This window comes from Loxodonta africana, chromosome 2 (assembly GCF_030014295.1).
Source record: "Loxodonta africana isolate mLoxAfr1 chromosome 2, mLoxAfr1.hap2, whole genome shotgun sequence".
NCBI lineage: Eukaryota > Metazoa > Chordata > Mammalia > Proboscidea > Elephantidae > Loxodonta > Loxodonta africana.
The window spans coordinates 166,181,796-166,201,637 of record NC_087343.1 but is presented as its reverse complement, the minus strand read 5'-3'; the positions used below and the strand labels follow the sequence as shown (position 1 = coordinate 166,201,637).

General features: G+C 41.5%; 1 protein-coding gene across 1 annotated transcript in view; it reads left to right on the top strand.

The window, feature by feature from the left end:
• LOC100670006 (proton-coupled amino acid transporter 3) overlaps window positions 1–18,678 on the top strand; it is a 45,048-nt gene extending 26,370 nt beyond the window's left edge. Inside the window, 9 exon segments of the mRNA XM_010594082.3 lie at window positions 3,104–3,187; window positions 4,975–5,088; window positions 5,090–5,191; window positions 8,182–8,280; window positions 10,882–11,049; window positions 14,632–14,803; window positions 18,393–18,502; window positions 18,504–18,596; window positions 18,598–18,678. Coding sequence (XP_010592384.1) covers window positions 3,104–3,187; window positions 4,975–5,088; window positions 5,090–5,191; window positions 8,182–8,280; window positions 10,882–11,049; window positions 14,632–14,803; window positions 18,393–18,502; window positions 18,504–18,596; window positions 18,598–18,678 — 1,023 coding nt within the window.
• Window positions 18,679–19,842: the final 1,164 nt, after the last annotated feature.

The window sequence follows — 19,842 nt, the reverse complement described above, 5'->3', positions numbered from 1 at the left end:
TTATTCCATGACAGATTTGTTCGTTCTTTTGGCAGTCGATGGTATATTCAATATTCTTCACCAACACCACAATTCAAAGGCATCAATTCTGCACTGGTCTTTCTTATTCATTGTCCAGCTTTCAAATGCATATGATGCGACTGAAAATACCACGGCTTGGGTCAGGCGCACCTTAGTCTTCAAGGTGTCATCTTTGCTTTTCAACACTTTAAAGAGGTCCTTTGCAGCAGATTTGCCCAATGCAATGTTTTTTTTTTCTTTATTGCTGCTTCCATGGCTGTTGATTGTGGATCCAAGTAAAATGAAATCCTTGACAAATTCAACCTTTTCTCCACTGACCATGATGTTGCTTATTAGTCTAGTTGTGAGGATTTTTGTTTTCTTTATTCTGAGGTATAATCCATACTGAAGGCTGTGGTCTTTGATCTTCATTAGTAAGCACTTCAAGTCCTCTTTGCTTTCAGCAAGCAAGGTTGTGTCATCTGCATAATGCAGGTTGTTCATGAGTCTTCCTCCAATCCTGATACCTTGTTCTTCATACAGTCCAGCTTCTCGAATTATTTACTCAGCATAGGTATAGCAAAAGGGTACAACCCTGACGCACACCTTTCCTGACTTTAAACCATTCAGTATCCTCTTGTTCTGTCTGAACAACTGTCTCTTGATCTGTGCACAGGTTCCTCATGGGCACAGTTAAGTGTTCTGGGACCATTCTTCACAATGTTATCCATAATTTGCTATGATCCACACAGTCAAATGCCTTTGCTTTGTCAATAAAACACAGGTAAACATCCTTCTGATATTCTCTGCTTTCAGCCGGGATCCATGTGACATCGGCAATGATAACTATCCCTAGTTCCACATCGTTTTCTGAATCCAGCCTGAATTTCTGGCAGTTCCCTGTTGATATACTGCTGCAGCTGTTTTTAAATGATCTTCAGCAAAATTTTGCTTGCCTGTGATATTAATGATATTGTTCGATAATTTCCACATTCGGTTGGATTACCTTTCTTGGAAATAGACATAAATATAGGTCTCTTCCAGTTGATTGGCCAGGAAGCTATCTTCCATATTTCTTGGCATAGACAAGTGAGCACTTCCAGCGCTGCATCTATTTGTTGAAACACCTCAATTGATATTCCCTCAATTCCTGGACCTTGTTTTTTCACAAATGCCTTCAATGCAGCTTGGACTTCTTCCTTCAGTACCATTGGGTTCCTGATCATGTGCTACCTCTTGAAATGGTTGAACGTCGACTAATACTTTTTGGTATAATGACTTTGTGTATTCCTTCCATTTTGTTTTGATGCTTCCTGCGTCTTTTAATGTTTCCCCCATAGAACCCTTCGCTATTGCAACTCGAGGCTTGAGATTTTCCTTCAGTTCTTTTGGCTTGAGAAACACTGCGCCTGTTCTTCCGTTTTGGTTTTCTATTTCCAGCTGTTTACATATGTCATTATAATACTTTACTTTGTCTTCTCAAGCCTCCCTTTGAAATCTTCTGCTCAGTTCTTTTACTTCATCATTTCTTCCTTTTGCTTTTGCTGCTCGATGTTCGAGAGCAAGTTTCATAGTCTTCTCTGACACCCATCTTGGTCTTTTCTTTCTTTCCTATCTTTTTAACAACCTCTTGCTTTCTTCATGTATGATGTCCTTAATGTCATTCCACAACTAGTCTGGTCTTCGGTCATTTGTGTTCAAATCTATTCTTGAGATGGTCTCTAAATTCAGGTGGGATATACTCAAGGTTGTATTTTGGCTCTTGTGGACTTGCTCTGATTTTGTTCAGTTTCAGCTTGAATTTGCATATGAGCAATTGATGGTCTGTTCCACAGTCAGCCCCTGGCCTTGTTCTGACTGATGATATTGAGCTTTTCCATCGTCTCTTTCCACAGATGTAGTCGATTTTATTCCTGTGTGTTCCATCTGGCAAGACCCATGTGTATAGTCGCCATTTATGTTGGTGAAAGAAGGTAGTTGCAATGAAGAAGTCATTGGTCTTGCAAAATTTTATCATTCAATATCCGGCATTGTTTCTATTACCAACAGCATATTTTCCACCTACTGATCCTTCTTCTTTGTTTCCAACTTTTGCATTCCAATCACCAGTAGTTATCAAGGCATCTTTTCATGTTCTGTCAATTTCAGACTGCAGAAGCTGGTAAAAAAAATCTTCAGGTTCTTCATCTTTGGCCTTAGTGGTTGGTGTGTAAATTTGAATAATAGTCGTGTTAATTGGTCTTCCTTTTAGGTGTATGGATATTATCCTATCACTGACAACATCGTACTTCAGGATAGATCTTGAAATGCTCTTTTTAACAATGAATGCAACATCATTCCTCTTCAAGTTGTCATTCCTGGCACAGTAGACTAGATGATTGTCCGATTCAAATGGCTAATACTAGTCCATTTCAGCTCACTAATGCCTAGGATATCGATGTTTATGCGTTCCATTTCATTTTTCATGGTTTCCGATTTTCCTAGATTCATACTTTGTACATGCCAGGTTCCAATTATTAATGGGTGTTTGCACCTGTTTCTTTTCATTTGGAGTCATGCCACATTAGCAAATGAAGGTCCCAAAAGCTTTACTCCATCCACGTCATTAAGGTCAACTCTTCTTTGAGGAGGCAGCTCCTCCCCAGTCTTCTTTAGAGTGCCTTCCAACCTGGGAGGCCCATCTTCTGGCACTATATCAGACAGTGTTCCACTACTGTTCATAAGGTTTTCACTGGCTAATTCTTTTTAGAAGTAGACTACCAGGTCCTTCTTCCTAGTCTGTCTTAATCTGGAAGGTCAGGTGAAATCTGTGCTCCATGAGTGACCCTACTCATGTCTGAATAACAGTGGCATAGCTTCACAGCAACATGCAAGCCCTGACGAGTACAACAAACCGACAGACATGTGGGGGAGTTGAAGAGTATGTGGATGTTAATTCTACCATTCTTTCAGCTTTTTCTGTGGGCTTGAACTTTTTTGTAATAAAAAAATGAAAAATAAAATTAGCTCAATATTTATTTTGATATAATTGACAAAAAAATGTAGGCTAAAATTTTTCTCAAGGTTTTTCTCCTTCTGTCTGCTGGTTCTTTTACTTCTCAAGTACACTGTCAGCTTCTTATTAGTCATCACCCAGCTGGGATTTGGCAATGTTTGTTTTATGTTTATGGCAGACAACTTACAACAGGTAAGGAGGACTTCTGAATAGAATGGGAACAAAGTAGACCTCCTGTTGCTAGGGCTGCATTAGCAAAAGTATAGTGTTCTGACCATGGGAGAAGATGGCTACATTGTACTCCCTGAGCAGACCACACTTGGGAGCTCTCTCAGTCCTGCAAATCACATTTTAAAAGAATCATAAAGGAATTTTGAATTTTCATGGAGCCCAGACCTTCTGGAGCCATTCAGGCTGGATGACTCCCCAAAACTATTACCCTGAAGAAATCTCTAAACCTTGAACCCAAACTATTCCCCGAAGCCATCTTGGAACCAAATAATAGTTCAGCCTAACTAGAAAAGAATGTCTACATTAAGCAAATACTCTTAGAGAATTATCTATATGTGATCAAATTGACAGCAACTCGAAAAGGTAGATAAGAAGCTTAGAGGAGCGGTGAATTTGTATAAATGATAGTGAAATAGTTTGGAAAACATTGTCAAGAAAGGTGGCACAATTTGAAGAATGCAATCAATTTCACTGAGTTGTACCTGTAGAAATTGTTGAAGTGGTGTATGCTCTGTTGTGTCTATTTTCACCAAAAATAAATAAACAATTATTAAAAGGGGAGGGGCTCAAAAAGAAGCCAACACAACTTCTTAGGAGTAAACCCAGGATGGAGAAAGAGGCTTGTGATCATGTCCAATCAGAAGTAATCAAAATAATTGTGTGTTTTTAGCCTGAAAAGCATTGGTGAGATATACCTTAGGTATTTCAGGATTGTCATGTAGAAGATGCCTAGTTCTTTAAGGCAAACAAGCCACAACCTCCCCCTCATTGCATTCCCAACAGGCATTGCAAAGCAGTCATGGCATTCTTTCTTGGCTTCATGGAACTGAGGGAGCATATTTGGTTTTGTGTACCCAAATAGCCAGAACTATGACAAGTATTGTAGATGGAATATTCAACCAGATAGGTTTTGCTCAGTATTTAAGTGCTTTCTAACTTTTAGGGCTTATTCAGAATTGAAGAGGATATTCTTATGTTGTAATAAACTCTGTTTCTCTGGATGTCTGCAAGAAAACAACCATTTGGTAGGGAAGACGACTTGGGCTAGCTGACAAAAGTTCTCCTTGGCCTTGAGATTTTATTATTCTAAGGATGTCTTGTTGTCACAATCACTAGCACTACAGTTAGGGTTGTCAGATTTGGCAAATAAAAATACAGGACACTGATGCATGCTACTACATGGGTGAACCTTGAAAATGTTATGCTGCCTGAAATCAGTCAGTCACAAAATGACAAATATTGTATAATCTCACTTATAGGAAATACCTAGAATAAGTAAAATTGTATAGAGATCAAAACTTATTAGTGATTACCAGGGGTGGATGAAAGAGAGGGGGAAAGGGGGAATCATTGCGTAGGAGGCACTGAGCTTCTGTTAATGGTGACGGAAAAGTTCAGAAATGGTTAGTGGTGTTGACTGAACAACATGATGAATGTAATTAATGTCACTGAACTATACATGTGAAGACTATAGAAATGGTGGAAGTTTTGTTGCCTATATATTTATCACAAGGAAAAAACACAAGACACCCAGTTAAATTTGAATTTCAGATAAAGAATGATTTTTTTTTTTTTTTACTATGAGTATGCCCTATATAATATTTGGGATATAAAAAAAATGTTTGGGGTATACTTATACCAAAAAATTATTTGTGGTCTATATAAAATTCTAATTTAACTGGCATCCTATGTTTTATCTGACAACCCTAACAATACTTCCCTTCATTATACTTCACATTCTGAATTAGATGGCAGAAAAAACCCATGTAACCTCCAGCACCTGCCATCCCAGGAAGATGCTGGTGCTGACCCCCATCCTGGATATCTGTTTCTTCGTTCTAATAATCCTGCCCTTCCTGTCCTGTAGATGTTCATCTGGAACCTCAGGTGCTTTCTGTCTTCTCGACACTGGCCAACATCACAACCCCAGGGAGCATGGCTCCGTTATTTAAGTATATTGTGCAGGTCTGGGCCTGAGACCATCACAAAAAAGGACAACGTTCAGGACCTCTGAGATACCTGGGAAGGACTATTTTCACTGTCGGTCCCCTGCTCCAAGCACCTCCTGCCAAGGTAACATCTGTGGACACTTCAGCCCCACAAGCAATAAAAGCTAATCATGATCATCATTATTTTCATCATCATGACCTGCATTGTCATGCTGGCTAACAATGAGTCACAAAACAAATAGGTATTGAATACCTCTGTGATGCAGGCATTGTGCCAGGGGCTGGGGATTCAGTGGCAAGCAAGACAACACAGGATGTTTGCTGTCACGAGGTTACATGTCAGTTGACAGAAACGTTGATGGAATAGCCGACAAAAATTCTAACAGAGGTAGGTTGACAAAAGATACATGGACATTAGAGGAACTTGAGTTACTTGGTGCCAAGCTCTTTCCATATTTTAACTCATTGAATCTTCACAATAAAACTATTTGTTAAGTACTACCTTTATCTCCAGTTTACAGGTAAGGAAACCGATACACGGGAAGTAATTTTCCCACTAATCACCACCAGTTTACCTCTGAGCCCATGATATGCTACTATCACAAGCTCCTAGCGCTGCTGTAACAAATTACCACAAGCCTAACCCACTGCTGTTGAGTCAATTCCAACTCATAGCGACCGTATAGGACAGATTACAACTGCCCCATAGAGTTTCCGAGGCTGTAGCCTTTACGGAGGCAGACTGCCACATCTTTCTCCCTCAGCTGGTGGGTTTGAACCACCTATCTTTCTGGTTAGCAACTGAGCACTTAACCACTGCACCACCAGATCTCCTGACCACAAACTTAGTGTTTTAAAACTACATAAATTTATTATCTTACAGTTCTGGAGTTCTTACTGGGCTAAAATCAAGGTGTTAGCAGGTGTCTAGTGCTGCTATAACAAGCATACTACAAGTGGATAGCTTTAACAAAGAGAAGTTTATCCTCTCACAGTTCAGGAAGCCAAAAGTCCAAATTCAGGGCGCCGGCTGTCAGCTCCTGAAGAAGGTCCTTGTCGTCAGTCTTCCCTTGGTCTGGGAGTATCTCAGCACAGGAACCTCAGGTCCAAAGGACCTGACTAGGAGATTCTCCATGCAGGGACCCGGGGTCCAAAGGACGCACTCTGCTCCCGGCACTGCTTTCTTGGTGTTATGAGGTCCCCATGTCTCTCTGCTCGCTTCTCTCTTTTAGGTCTCAAAAGAGATTGGCTTAAGACACTATTTAATCTCATAGACCTCGTCTATATAACTGCCACTAATCCATTTCATTACAACATAGGGATAAGATTTACAACACACGGGAAAATCACATCAGATGATAAATTGATAGACAATCATACAATACAATACTGGGAATCATGACCTAGCCAAGTTGACAGATGTTTTGAGGGGAAACAATTCAATCCATGACACAGGGTTATGTTCCTTTCTGAACATAAAATCCATTCAACAAAATCCATTTTCTTTCCTTTTCCAGCTTTTAGAAGTTGTCCATAGTCTTTGACTCATGGCCCCATTTCTCCATCTTCAAAGCCGGCATATCAAAGCAAGTCTTTTCCATGTTACCGTCTCTCTTTGTATTTCTTTTTCCACTTTTTAGGACCCTTATAACAATGGGCCCAGCCAGATAACACAGGATAATCTCCTTATTTTCGGGTCAGCTAATTAGCAACCTTAATTCTATCTGCAACCTTAATTCCCTTTTGCCATGTGACATAGCATATCCACAGGTCCTGGGGTTTGGGGCATGAATATCTTTACACCAAAAAAGTAAACCCACTGCCTTGAATCAATTCTGACTCATAGTGACCCAATAGGAGAGGGTAGAACTGCCTCAGAGGGTTTCCGAGGCTGTAAATCTTTACAAAAGCAGACTGCCACATATTTCTCCTGTGGAGCAGCTGGTGGGTTCTTACCGCAGATCTTTTAGTTAGCAGCTGAACACTTCTGCCTGCCATATGGGGTTTATTAAAATAAGCATCCCTTCAAACCCTCATGGACTCCAGGCTTTCTGGAGCCATGAAGGCTGGATGAATCCCTGAAACTATTGCCTTGAGATAGCCTTTAAACCTTAAACCAAAAATATCCTCTGAAGTCATCTTAAAACCGAGCAGTAGTTTAGTTTAACTACTAAAGAATGTCCGCCTTGAGCATTGTGCTTTTTCAAGATCTACCTATATGGGATCAAACTGACAAAGCAATTCCAAAGATAGGAAACTTAGGGGGCAGAAAGTTTATGTTAATGGTGGGAGGAATAACTCAGTGGGTTGCACAACTCGAAGAATGCAATCAATGTCATTGAATTGTACATGTAGAAACCTGTATTGGCATATGTTTTGCTGTGTATATTCTCAACAACAACAACAAAATAGGTAAAATTAAGAAAAAAGAAAGTGTCCCCTCCCCCCCGCCCAGATCCATGATAGCTGCTATAACAGCTACTGGACTGCACAGCCCTGAGAGAAGCGATGGGAAAGAGGTGATAGAGGCCTGAGAAAATCAGGAGACCTGAATTCTCATCCTGGGCAACTCCCTCCCCCTCCCTGGACCTCTCCCTACGTGTAAAGGTGAAAGCTGTGGTGGTGCAGTGGTTAAAGTGCTCAACTGCTAACAGAAAGCCTGGAGGTTCAAATCCACCCAGCACCTCCACAGGAGAAAGATGTGTCAGTCTGCTTCCGTAAAGATTTGCAGCCTTGGAAACCCTATGGGGCACTTCTACTCTGTCCTGTAGGGTCGTTATGAATCAGAATCGACCCAACAGCAATGGTTTTGGTTTTTTGGGTTTTTGGGGGGGAGAGGGCAGGAGGTGTTTAAGGTGAGAAGGCTGACTGAGCTCTATCTTATGGGTACTCCTAACACTGACTATCTCTGTTGAAGTCAGGTGTTACACAGCTTCTTACCAGGCAATGATTTGAGATGACTTCTACGCCCTGGCAAAGCCAATTCCCTTCTTCCATCCCTTTCAGGGAATCCCAGATCCCAGCAACTTACCCTTGATGACAAGCTGGAAGACCTTCTTGCTATTCTTTGGTACTGCCATCTTCACATTTGAAGGTGTTGGTATGGTGAAGTTGATGTGGGTTTTAAGTAAATGATTCGTGGTGCTCTTTAGGACAGCTGCTTATTGTTCAGGTGCCTAAATAATGGTATTTATGAAAAGTATAGAATATGATCTTCTGGTGGAAGAGAAAGTTGGTACTTTATCAGGGGGTGCCTACCACTCCATACACTGCCCTAAGCCCTAGGACAGAGTTTGAAAATGTGGATGTCTACAGGGACCAGGCAGATAACATAAGTGAGTAAAATGAGCTATGGAGTTACAACAGGGAGGGGTGGGGACTGTGGCAAACTGGAGAGGATATGTCTATCTCAAGGGAGCAGGTGCTACTCAGTTCCAACCAATCATTGCCATGGAGGTTTGTGAGCATTGTTGTTGCCACCTCTCCTGATTTTTCAAAGAAGACAGAATCTGGATTTTGTGCAAATCTTTCTGATTTTCAAATTTGGCAACTAATTTAACATTGTTTTAAGAAGCAAAAACACCATGCAGATCAAACAAAATGCAGCCCACAAGTTTTTGACATCTACACTAGGTCATTGAAAGATGATAGAATGAGGGAAGGACAACACACAATACTGGGGAAGTCGGCACAACTGGACTAAACCAAAAGCTAAGAAGTTTCCTGAACACAACCAAACACTTTGAGGGACAGGGTAACGGGCAGGGGTCTGGGGACTAAGGTTTCAGGGGACATCTAGGTCAATTGGCATAACAAAGTTTATTAAGAAAATGTTCTGCATCCTACTTTGGTGAGCGGCATCTAGGGTCTTAAAAGCTTGCAAGTGGCCATCTAAGATGCATCAATTTGTCCCAACCCACCAGGAGCAAAGGAGAATGAAGAACACCAAAGACACAAGGAAAATATTAGCCCAAGAGACAAAAAGGGCAGCATAAACGAGAGACTACATCAGCCTGAGACCAGAAGGACTAGAGGATGCTGGGCTACCACCAGTGACCGCCCAGACAGGGAACAAAACAGAGAGTCCCTGACAGAGCAGAAGAAAAGTAGGATGCAGACCTCAAAGTCTAGTAAGAAGACCAGACCTAATTGTCTGAGACTGAGACTGGAGGGGCCCCAGAAGACATGGCTCCTGGACTCTCTGTTAACCCAGAACTAAAATCGTTCCTGAAGCCAACACTTCAGACAAAGATTAAACTGGACTATAAGACATAAATTGGTACTCGTCAAGAGTGTGCTTCTTAGTTCAAGTAGATACATGAGACTAAATGGGCAGCTCCTGTCCAGAGGCTTGATGAGAAGGCAGAAAGGGATAGGAGCTGGTTGAATGGACACGGGAAATCCGGGGTGGAAAGGGGTAGTGTGCTGTCTCATTATAGGGACAGCAACTGGGTCACATAATAATGTGTGTATAAGTTTTTGTATGAGAAACTAACTTGAACTGTAAACTTTCACCTAAAGAACAATAAAAAATTAAAAAAAAATAGAATGGCTAAACTTAAAAAGACTGACCATACCAAATCTTAACAAGGATATGGAGTAGAACACTCATGCAGTTCTGCTGGACATGTAAAATGGTACAGGCACTTTGGATAACAATTTAGCACTTTTAAAAGTTAAAAACATACACCTACCATTTGCTCCAGCCATTCTGCTCCTAGGTATTTACCCAAGAAGTATGAAAGTACAAATCCATACAAAGACCTGTACACTAATACACTAACATTCGTAGCCGTTTTATTCATAATATCCAAAAGCTGGAAACAACCCAAATGCCCATCAACAAGTGAGTAGATAAACTGTGGCACATCCAGACAATGGAATACTACTCAACAACAACAAAGACCGAACTATTGATAAAGCAACAACATAAATAAGTCTCAAAATAATTATAAGTGACAGAATTTAGACAAAAAAAAAAAAAAGTACGTAGTGGGTAGTCCATTTATTAAAAATTCTAGAAAATGCAAACAAATCTATGGTGACAAAAATCAGATCAGTATTTGCCTACAGATAGGGATAGAGAGGGTGGGGTGGGATAGGATGAAGGATGACAAAGAGACACAGGAAACTTTTGGGAGTGATGGATATGTTCACTATCTTGATTATGGTGATGATTTCCTGTGTGGGATGTGTGTATGTGTGTTTGGGACGTGTGTGGGATCTTATCAAATTTATATACTTTAAATATGTGCATTTTATTTTTCAGCAATTGTGTCTCAATAAGACTATAAAAACTAAGCCAATAAGATGTGGGAGCTGTCAGAGAGTTCTCAGTCTAGCAGAGGAGACAGACCCATGTGATCAACGTAGGAGACAGGCAAAGGATTTTAGAATCAAAAAGTTACGCTCAAAGGCATAAGGAGGGTGTGATTAATTTTGCCTGAGGAGAGGAGGTAAAAATGATCTCAAAAAGGAAGGTCTTGAAGGCTGAGTGAGAATTTAGGAGAAGGGCACTCCTGGAATACAAAGCACAAGAGAAGACGGGGGTGGCGGGGGTAGGGAGGGATGTACAGGGGTGGAGAGGCCACTCCCTGACTTGAGCCTACCTGACAAAGGAAGTCTGTGCTTGTTGGGAACTCTGCTCCTTCACGATGTGCCACATCGCTTCCTACCTTTTCTTCCCCAACCTCCTTTCATCTCAAGGTTCTACCCCTCAAAAACCAGAGGAAACATCCGCAGCAGTTTTCCTTTGTCTTGTACTTGGCGATGTCCCTCGTCATCATCCTCTACATCTGCCTGGGGACACTGAGCTACATGAAGTTTGAGTCAGGCACCCAAACCAACATCACCCTCAACTTGCCCAATTGCTGGCACGCCCTTGCCTGCTGGGGTGTGGGGGCAGGGGAAAACAATAGAATGTGGCATTGCCTTAGGTAATCACTAACGAATATTAATCTCTAATATTAGTATTAACTATAATAACAGCTAAATTTGATAATCCAGGCACTGTGCATTATCTCATTTAATCCTCACAGCAGCCCTATGAGTTAGCATTTTTATTATTGACCCCATTTCATAGATGAGAAAGTTGAGATTTGGAGAGGCTATACCCCGGTGGGAAACCCTGGTGGCGTAGTGTTTAAGTGCTACAGCTGCTAACCAAAGGGTCAGCAGTTCGAATCCACCAGGCATTCCTTGGAAACTCTATGGGGCAGTTCTATTCTGTCCTATAGGGTCGCTGTGAGTTGGAATCCACTCGATGGCAGTGGGTTTTTTTTTTTTTTATATACCCTGGTGGCGTGGTGGTCAAGAGTTCGGCTGCTAACCAAAAGGTTAGCAGTCCGAATCCCCCGGGCATTCCTTGGAAACCCTATAAGGAAGCTCTACTCTGTCCTGTAGGGTCGCTATGAGTTGGAATCGGCTCAACGGCAACGGTTTTATACATAACTTGCCCAGCTCGCGCTGTTTATAAGAGAGAAGCTGCTGAAACTTGAACCCAATCTGTCTGGCATTAAAGTGCAAAGGTCCTGAGACAGGAATGATCTGGGCGTGTTGGTGGAACAGAAACAACAAAGGGTATGCCTCTAGAGTAGTGGGCGAGGGTCCCACAAATGGACCTTCTTTCAGGTCCCGGATACAGAACGCAGTCTAGGCTACCAGTGCTATATCCCAGGTGGATATTTGTCTGGAGTTATTGTATTTGACCATTCATTCAAGAAACATTTTAGGGGCTGGCAGCATTGGGTGCACAGTGACAAAGCAGTCAGGTACCCAAGTGTTTTAAGAGCACAAGCTCTGAAGCTGACTAATGAGATCTGTATCCTGGCTCTTCAATGACTTTGAACAAGCCACCTTACCATTGCACATCTGATTTCCATCCTCTGTAACGTGAGGATAATACTAATGCCTATCTGTGCCAGTCAGAGTCTCTGGGTAGCGCAAATGGTTAAGTGCTGGGCTACTAACTGAAAGGTTGGCAGCCTGAGTCCACCCGGAAGGCCTGGCAATCTACTTCTTAAAGATCTCAGCTATTAAAAATCCAGTGGAGCATAGTTCCACTCTGACATACAAGGGGTTGCCATGAGTTGGAATCAATTCCACAACAATCGGGTTTTTTTTTTTTTTTTTGTCTGCACCCATCAGGATAGGCTAGGCTATTCTCCAGTAATAAACAACTCCAAAATCTCAATGGCTGAACACACAAATGTTTAATTCCTGCTTGTGCTACATGTCCATTATGGGATGAAACCCTGGTGGTGTAGTGGTTAAGGGCTACTGCTGCTAAACAAAAGGTTAGCAGTTCGAATCTATCAGGTGCTCCTTGGAAACTCTATGGGGCAGTTCCACTCTGTCCTGTAGGGTGCCTATGAGTCAGAATTGACTCGACGGCAATGGGTTTGGTTTTCTGGTTTGGGAATCAGCCTTCCACCCCCACTCCAGGACCCAGCTGATGGAGGACCCAGGCTGGTGGAAAGACCACTCTGAAACGTTGCAGGTTGCCATGGCACTGAGAACACAGTTACTCATGCACTTTGTTACGAAGCTGGTAACACTTCACCTGGAAGTGGCACACACCTCATCTACTCACACTTCATCAGCCAAAGGAAATCACATGGCCATACCTCACTCCAAGGGGGCAGGGAGAGAGGTACCATTCTGCCATGGGCCCAGAAGACCTGGGAGTACTTGGTCAACAGCACCAATGACTGCCACGCTACTTCGTGGAGTTATTTATTGTGAGGATTAATTGGTTTAATACACATAAGATGCTTAGAAAGTGCCTGGCACATAGTAAGCACTCACTGAGTGGTAGCCTTTGTCATTGTCATGCATCCACATGGTCTTGGTGTTTCGAAGGTAAGCTAATGAGGCCTTCATGTCCCACAAGATCACAGCTGTAAAATGAGAAAAACATCAGTAGCCACACCTGCCTCACAGTTTTGTGGTAATGATTAGATGAGGTAATAAATGTGGGATCTCTTTGAAGCTGCAGAGTAGTGCACACAAGTAAGACATCATCCTAATATGCTGGCCCTCATACGGGGCAAGTCGGGCTGCCACTAGCTACCTTGGGTAGGGCGCCCTCCTTCCAGGGCTTCAGCTGGAAAGAGTGGGGATCGGGAGCCACGAGGGATTCACGCCTGGTCTGCATCTGTCTGGTCATCAGATTCACCTGGGAGCTTTGAACAAACGCCTCTTCCCAATGGGGGGCGGGAGGAGGGGGAAGACCAACAAAAATGGGCAAAAAGCATCAACAATCAGTTTACAGGCAAATTTTTAAAATGGCATTTTTTTTAAAGGTGCTTTTTCTCCTTTATAATAATAGAAATGCCAGTTTAAAAGAAAAAGACACATAATGGCAAAAGCATGTGATCACACACTGCATTTTGGCAAGGGCATAGGGAAGAGGCATGCTCACACACTAAAACAAAAAATGGGCAGTATGTCAATAAAAAAAAAATTTTAAATCATATGCTTTTACTCAGCATTTCTACTTCTGAGACTGTATCCTATATGTGCATAACCAAAACCAAACCAAGCCCATTGCTGTTGAGTAGATTCTGACTCATAGCGACCCTACAGGACAGGGTAGAACTGCCCCCATACAGTTTCCAAGGATCACCTGGAGGATTTGAACAGCTGACCTTTTGGTTAGCAGCTGCAGCACTTAACCACTACGCCACAGATGTCCTTTGTGGCATCACTTACTTGGCAGAAGACTAGGAGTCATCTAAGCATTCATTTCTTGGGGACTGGTGAAATTATATGACGATACCCGTGCAACTGATTTATCAAGCAGTTATTAAGTAGAAGAGGTAGGTCTAGGTATATGGATTAGGAACATCCTCGAAGAAATATTTAATTTAAAAAAAAGTATAATAATGTGTAAAAGATGCTGCCGTTTGAGTATGTATATGTCTGTATCTGTGTGTGTTGTGTGTATGCATGTGTCTATGTGTGTGTATGTGTGCCTACGTGTACGTAGGTGTGTGTGTATGTGAGTACGTGGGTATGTGTTTATGTGAGAGCATGTGCGTGTGTGTGTGTGTGATAAGTGTGCACCTACATTCTGCATAAACTTGCATATCCACAGGTTATTTTGGAAGGGCTAAAAGGAAACTATAAAAGTGGTTGCCTAGGAAAAGGGGAACTGAAGACTGGAGGTCGAGAATGGAAAGGAGGATTTTCACTGCATGACTTTTATTCTGTGAATTTTATTCTCTGCAGAGATTACCTAAAAAAAAAAGGCATAGATTCTTGGGCCCCAGGCCTATAGAATCACAATCCCCAAGAATGTGCACTTAATAAGTTTCCAGGGCAGCTCTGAAGGCCAGTGTGGCCTGAGTCATTGCAAGCTGGCCAGTTCCATAACTCAATGATAACTCCCGATTTCTGAGCAAGGAGTGAGCCTTTCCCAGGGAGCCACATCCCGTTGCACGACCTGTCTGCAGATTGTACCAGTCAGTCAAGCTGATGTACTCTGTTGGCATCGTCTTCGCCTAGGCCCACCAGTTCCATGTCCCAGCTGAGATCACCATCCCTTCACTGTCTTCCAGGTGTCAGAGAACTGGGCACTGTTTGTTTGTAAACCTGTCTATCCACACAGCCTTGATTTGTCTGACCTGTGAGTAGGATAAAAGGACACTCTTTGTCCAAAACCATGACTGGGAGTTACAATGGCACCTACTTCACCATCATTGGCTCTGCCACTTGCCTTGTTACCTTGGGCGAGGCACTTCACCTTCTTGAACCTCAACTTTTTCACCTGGAAAAATGGACTTAGCACAACTACTACATAGGAAACATTACAGTAATCTCAACTGCCTACACATAGAAAGTACACATAGGCTGGTTTATGGGTGAAAGAAATATCATTCAGTCTCTCGTCCATTCATGTAACATATAGAGTGTCTCCTATATAACAAATAGTGTACTGACTGTACCTAGTACTCATGACAGCCTAGCAAAACAATATTATCAATTAAGAGAACTGTGGCCCAGAGAAATTAAGCAAACTGCCTGAGTCATGAAGCTAGTAAGTTGCAAAACCGAGATTTGAACACAGGCTGTGTAGCACCAAAGCTTGTCTTTCCATGGTGCCACACTGCTTCCTATCATAAATTAAGGTCAAGTCCTGTATCATAAAATAGCGTTTAACCATATGGAAAACTTCAGGGGGTTGAATTGTTATTGCTGAAGATCATTTTGGAGTATACTCTTCTCTCTTTACTTCCTTCCTCCCTCCTTTTCATCCTTTCTTCACTCTTCCTTCTGTTTATTCATTCACTCATTCATTCTATGTTAGGTGCTGTTGTAGGTGTTTGGGAGAATCATGAACAAGGCTTAGAAAAGTCAGAAAAAGTGCCCCACGAGGAATGAACAGAGGAACTAGGAATGTTTTACCTGGAGAAGTGAAAGCTCAGGGGAATTTCTATATATGTCCTCAAACACCTGTGGGATTATTTTCAAGAGAGAGACCACATTTAGCCTTAAAGTCTCCAGGAGTCAGGGTTTAGTGTTGAGGGAATTAAGCCTTATCTCAAGGTCAGGAGAAATTGTGTAACTCTTAGAGCTATCTAACAGAAGAACGTGCTGAGATAAGCTTCGCATAACCAGAGTCCTGGAAGCAGAAACTGCACCCTCACTTGGTTTAAGGTGTGATCGAGGGTTCCAAATTTGTATCAAGCCATCAAGAACTTGTAAATAATATCATTTTAGAAATATTCCTGATAAAAAAAGTGTTTAAGTCGAAGAGAAAGGCTGAGTAGTTCAGGCCACTTGGGACCAGGGGAGGCATGGCTAGAGAAGGTTGGCCATCTAATGACCTGTCCTGTTTCTGGTATATTCTGAATGACCACTTCCTCCTCCTTTATTCACCCATCAATTCCTTTACCCTTCATTCATTCAACAAACATTTGTTAAGAACCTCCTTCATGCTCAGCATTGTACTAGTCACAATAATGAAGAATAGTCCTTGCCCTCACTGGGCTTATGGTAGAGTGGGAAATACATACAAGGAAATAACACAGTACGATGAGTGTTAAAATAGAGGTAAATGGAGGCTACCCTGAGAGCACATAGGAGAGTACTATAACTCAGCCTGGGCCAGGTCAGAGAGTCCTTACCAGTGAAGTGATAATTCAGTCAGGGGCAGATTAACCAGTAAGCAAGGTACGCATTTGTTTAACTGTGTTTACTTACTAATCTGTAATGCACAATTTCACACGAGTTTCACTACATCTTTGTAGTGTACAAGTGAAGTTGTACACTACAGATTATTAAGTAAGCACAAGTAAGCTCATGCATACCTTGCTCATTAGGTAATCTGTGCCTGATTTCACTTACTACCTAAATATAAGTAGGAGAAAGATGGAGGAGGGAAGAATGTTACAGATGTAGGGAGCAGGCTGTGTACAGGCCTGAGGCAAGTACTTGCATGTGGGCCCTTGGAGAGCTAAAGCAGTGTGCAGTGATGAGAGTTTAGGGCAGAAAGTTTTACAGGGCCCAAGATCTAAGAGACCTTGTGCTAAAGAGTGTTGGCAATAGGGAGCCATGGAAGGACTCTCACCAGATCGCTTCCTTCTTAGAGCATCCCTCTAGCCTGCCTTGCATTATAGACTTTTTGAACATATATCTTCTCTGTCCCTTTAGTGTGAGCTCTTCTGCAGGATGGATGCTGATTTTTCTCTGCACCTCCAGTAAGCAGCTCATTAAATATTTGATGAAGGAAATCTGTGGATGGGGATCATCCCATCTAAGAAGCGATGGACCCCAAACATGGCAGCCTCTTTCATTGTCCAATTGGATATGTTGGAGCAACTTCAGGAAAAGGTGATGTTTTCTTCAAGATCTGCCAAGCTAGTATGGATGCTTTCCAGTTTTTCCCTAGCTTGTTCACAGGACAGTCACATAATTGTTGAAAATTAAATCACATAAATTGTGTATTTACTCATTCAAACATGATTGAAATTGGATTCTCGTGGAAAATTCATGGAACATATTCATCGCAAGTATACAAGATGGAGATTTAGGAGTGTTTATAGAAAAGAAGGAATGGGAGGTGGGCAGTGTAATGCTGTCTGCACTTCTTATATTCTGCTTAATTACTTGAATCCTTCTGAAAGTAGGAAAACAAGTGATTGAGGTTCTAACAGCAGCTGAGCCATCTCTCTCTCTTTTTATCCATTCTTGCTTCTAGACAGTGGCTATATTACATAGGTAGTACCAAGGTTGACTCTGTCTCTGCGTGAGATTCAAACATTAATTGAGCGTCTACTCTGTGTCAAGTTCTTTCATGTGTGTGTGTGTGTGTGTGTATATATATATATATATATATATATATATGAGACGGCATGGTAGAGTGAAAAGGACCTTAGAATTCTTAGAGTGGGCATCGTAATAGATTCTCAGCTCAGCTCTATATGACCTTGGTAAGTCCTGTTCCCTTTGCTTTCCTAGATTTCTTCCAGATGTACAATGAGGAGATTATAATTGATAAATGGTAGAGGAGTCCTTCCAATAAATATAATCCAATAAAAATTATATGTGAATGGACTCCAGCCTTTCTGGATCCATGGAGGCTGGATGAACCCTTGAAACTATTGCTCCGAGATAATCTTTAAACCTCAAACCAAAAATATCCCCTGAAATCTTCTAAAAACCAAACAATAGTTTAGCTTAACTGGTAAAAAAATGTATACCTTGAGCATTATGCTCTTTTAAGAACTATCTATTTTTTTATATGAGATCAAAGTGAAAACAGATTAGAGTTGCTCTTGTCTCTGCCTTAAGGGGAAGAGACTTTATGTTAATGAGTAAGGAACAACTCAGAGAAGAAGGGTGAGAATGGTTGCACAACTTCAGAATGAAATCAATGTCTCTGAATTGTTCACATAGGAACTGTCAAATTGATGTATGTTTTGTTATATATTCTCAGCAACAGCAACAAAAAAATAAATAAAATGTTTTTTAAATTATATGTGAAAATCCAGTAAATAAAAAGGAGAGTATCTGCTTTGTTTGGTGTCAAAGTAGGGGTGGGAGTCCAGTCATGGTGTCTGATCTACTGCTCAAGCCATGGTGGGCTCCACCCCACCTCTCCAAAGCAGTCTTTCAGCCATCTGTGGAATTCTAGGACTCCAAGAAAATGCTTGGTTTCTGAGCTCCCTCTTGTACAGACCTTTAGTGATTCTAAATTTCTTGTCTCATTACAGATGTCTCAGCCAACTTCCTCCTCCACCTGGACCTGATCATCTACCTGGTGGGTTCCATGAGTAGCTGCGCCCTGGCCCTCATCATCTCTCCCTTCCTGGAGATCCTCACCTTTTTACCCTGAAGACATGAACTGCATCACCTTTGCAAAGGGTATCATGATCACCATTGTGGGCCTTTTGGGGTGTATATTTGGCACTGGGTTTATTTGGGACATACCAAGCCCTGTATGAACAAACCCAACCCATCAACCATCTCACGGCCAACGCTACAGTTATCTGTGTGTGATTATCTATTTTTATTCTCATAACTATCCATTCTTCCCATCCCCAATTTGTCTTTCATTGTGGATGATATATACATTCATCAAACCCCAACATCTCTATATTAACTAGTGGCTTCTTTATCCTTCCAAAAGAAATGTAGATGACCTGAGTTAGTGCTGATGCCTCTCAGGGTATGCCTTCTTTGGTTTCATATTTCTTTGGGGGTCTTTTGTACCCCTGAACCAATCTCATTCTACCATTCCTATATCAACCTTACTTAATGGGAAAAGGAATACCATTCACTCATGGTATTCCTGGAAGCAGAGACCAAACACGAATGCAAGTGTAAAAGCAATTGCTCTCTCTATACCAGGGCAGATGCTCTTAAGGTATCAGATTTAGAAAAGTGTGTATCGGAGGAAGGGAGTTTTCTATTTGGATATTATCATAAGTGGAAGAGTCACGGAATCAGAGCAAAAACAAACCTTAGTAGTAATTTTGTCCAATCACCATCTCTGCCATCATTTTCCAATGGGAGATTGGCCAGTTCTCTTTCATCTTTGGTCTCAGTTCCTTGTCTATGTTAAGAAGTTTGGATTAATTGATTTTTAAGGGTTCTTCCAGCTCTTACATTCTGAAAATAAAAAAAATTGGAATTAATGTATCTTCCAACCAAATGCGTGAAAATAGATGGGTTTCCATCAGCAAGTTAACCTGTTACCTTGGAGATATAAGTATACCAGAAAGCAGACCAAGAGATAAGAGCATCTTTCTTGGCAATCCTCTATTACAGTTCTGTCTTTCAGCAAAACTTACATACCTGTTAATACCTCAATGTTATGATTGTTTCCTGTGTAGAAGGAGATCACCTCTTTTTCTTCTCTGATATCCTCAGACAACTTAGAGCTGATTTATGCTGAAACAGCTGGGCCAATTTGGGGGAAAAGGATTTCATCATGTGCAAGGCTACTGACCTACTTTTTAAAATAATACTTAATTTGGGGAAGAACTTTGAAAAAACAAAAACAATCTTACACTCTGTAGATGGGAAGTGTTCATTGTTGTGGCTTTTCTGAAACACAGTTTTGCAATACAAAAGTCTCAAAATATGTAGTCCTCTGACCTACCAATTTCGCTGTTGGAAATTTATCCTTTGTGTCAGTGAAGATTTTTGCCAAAGAGGAGT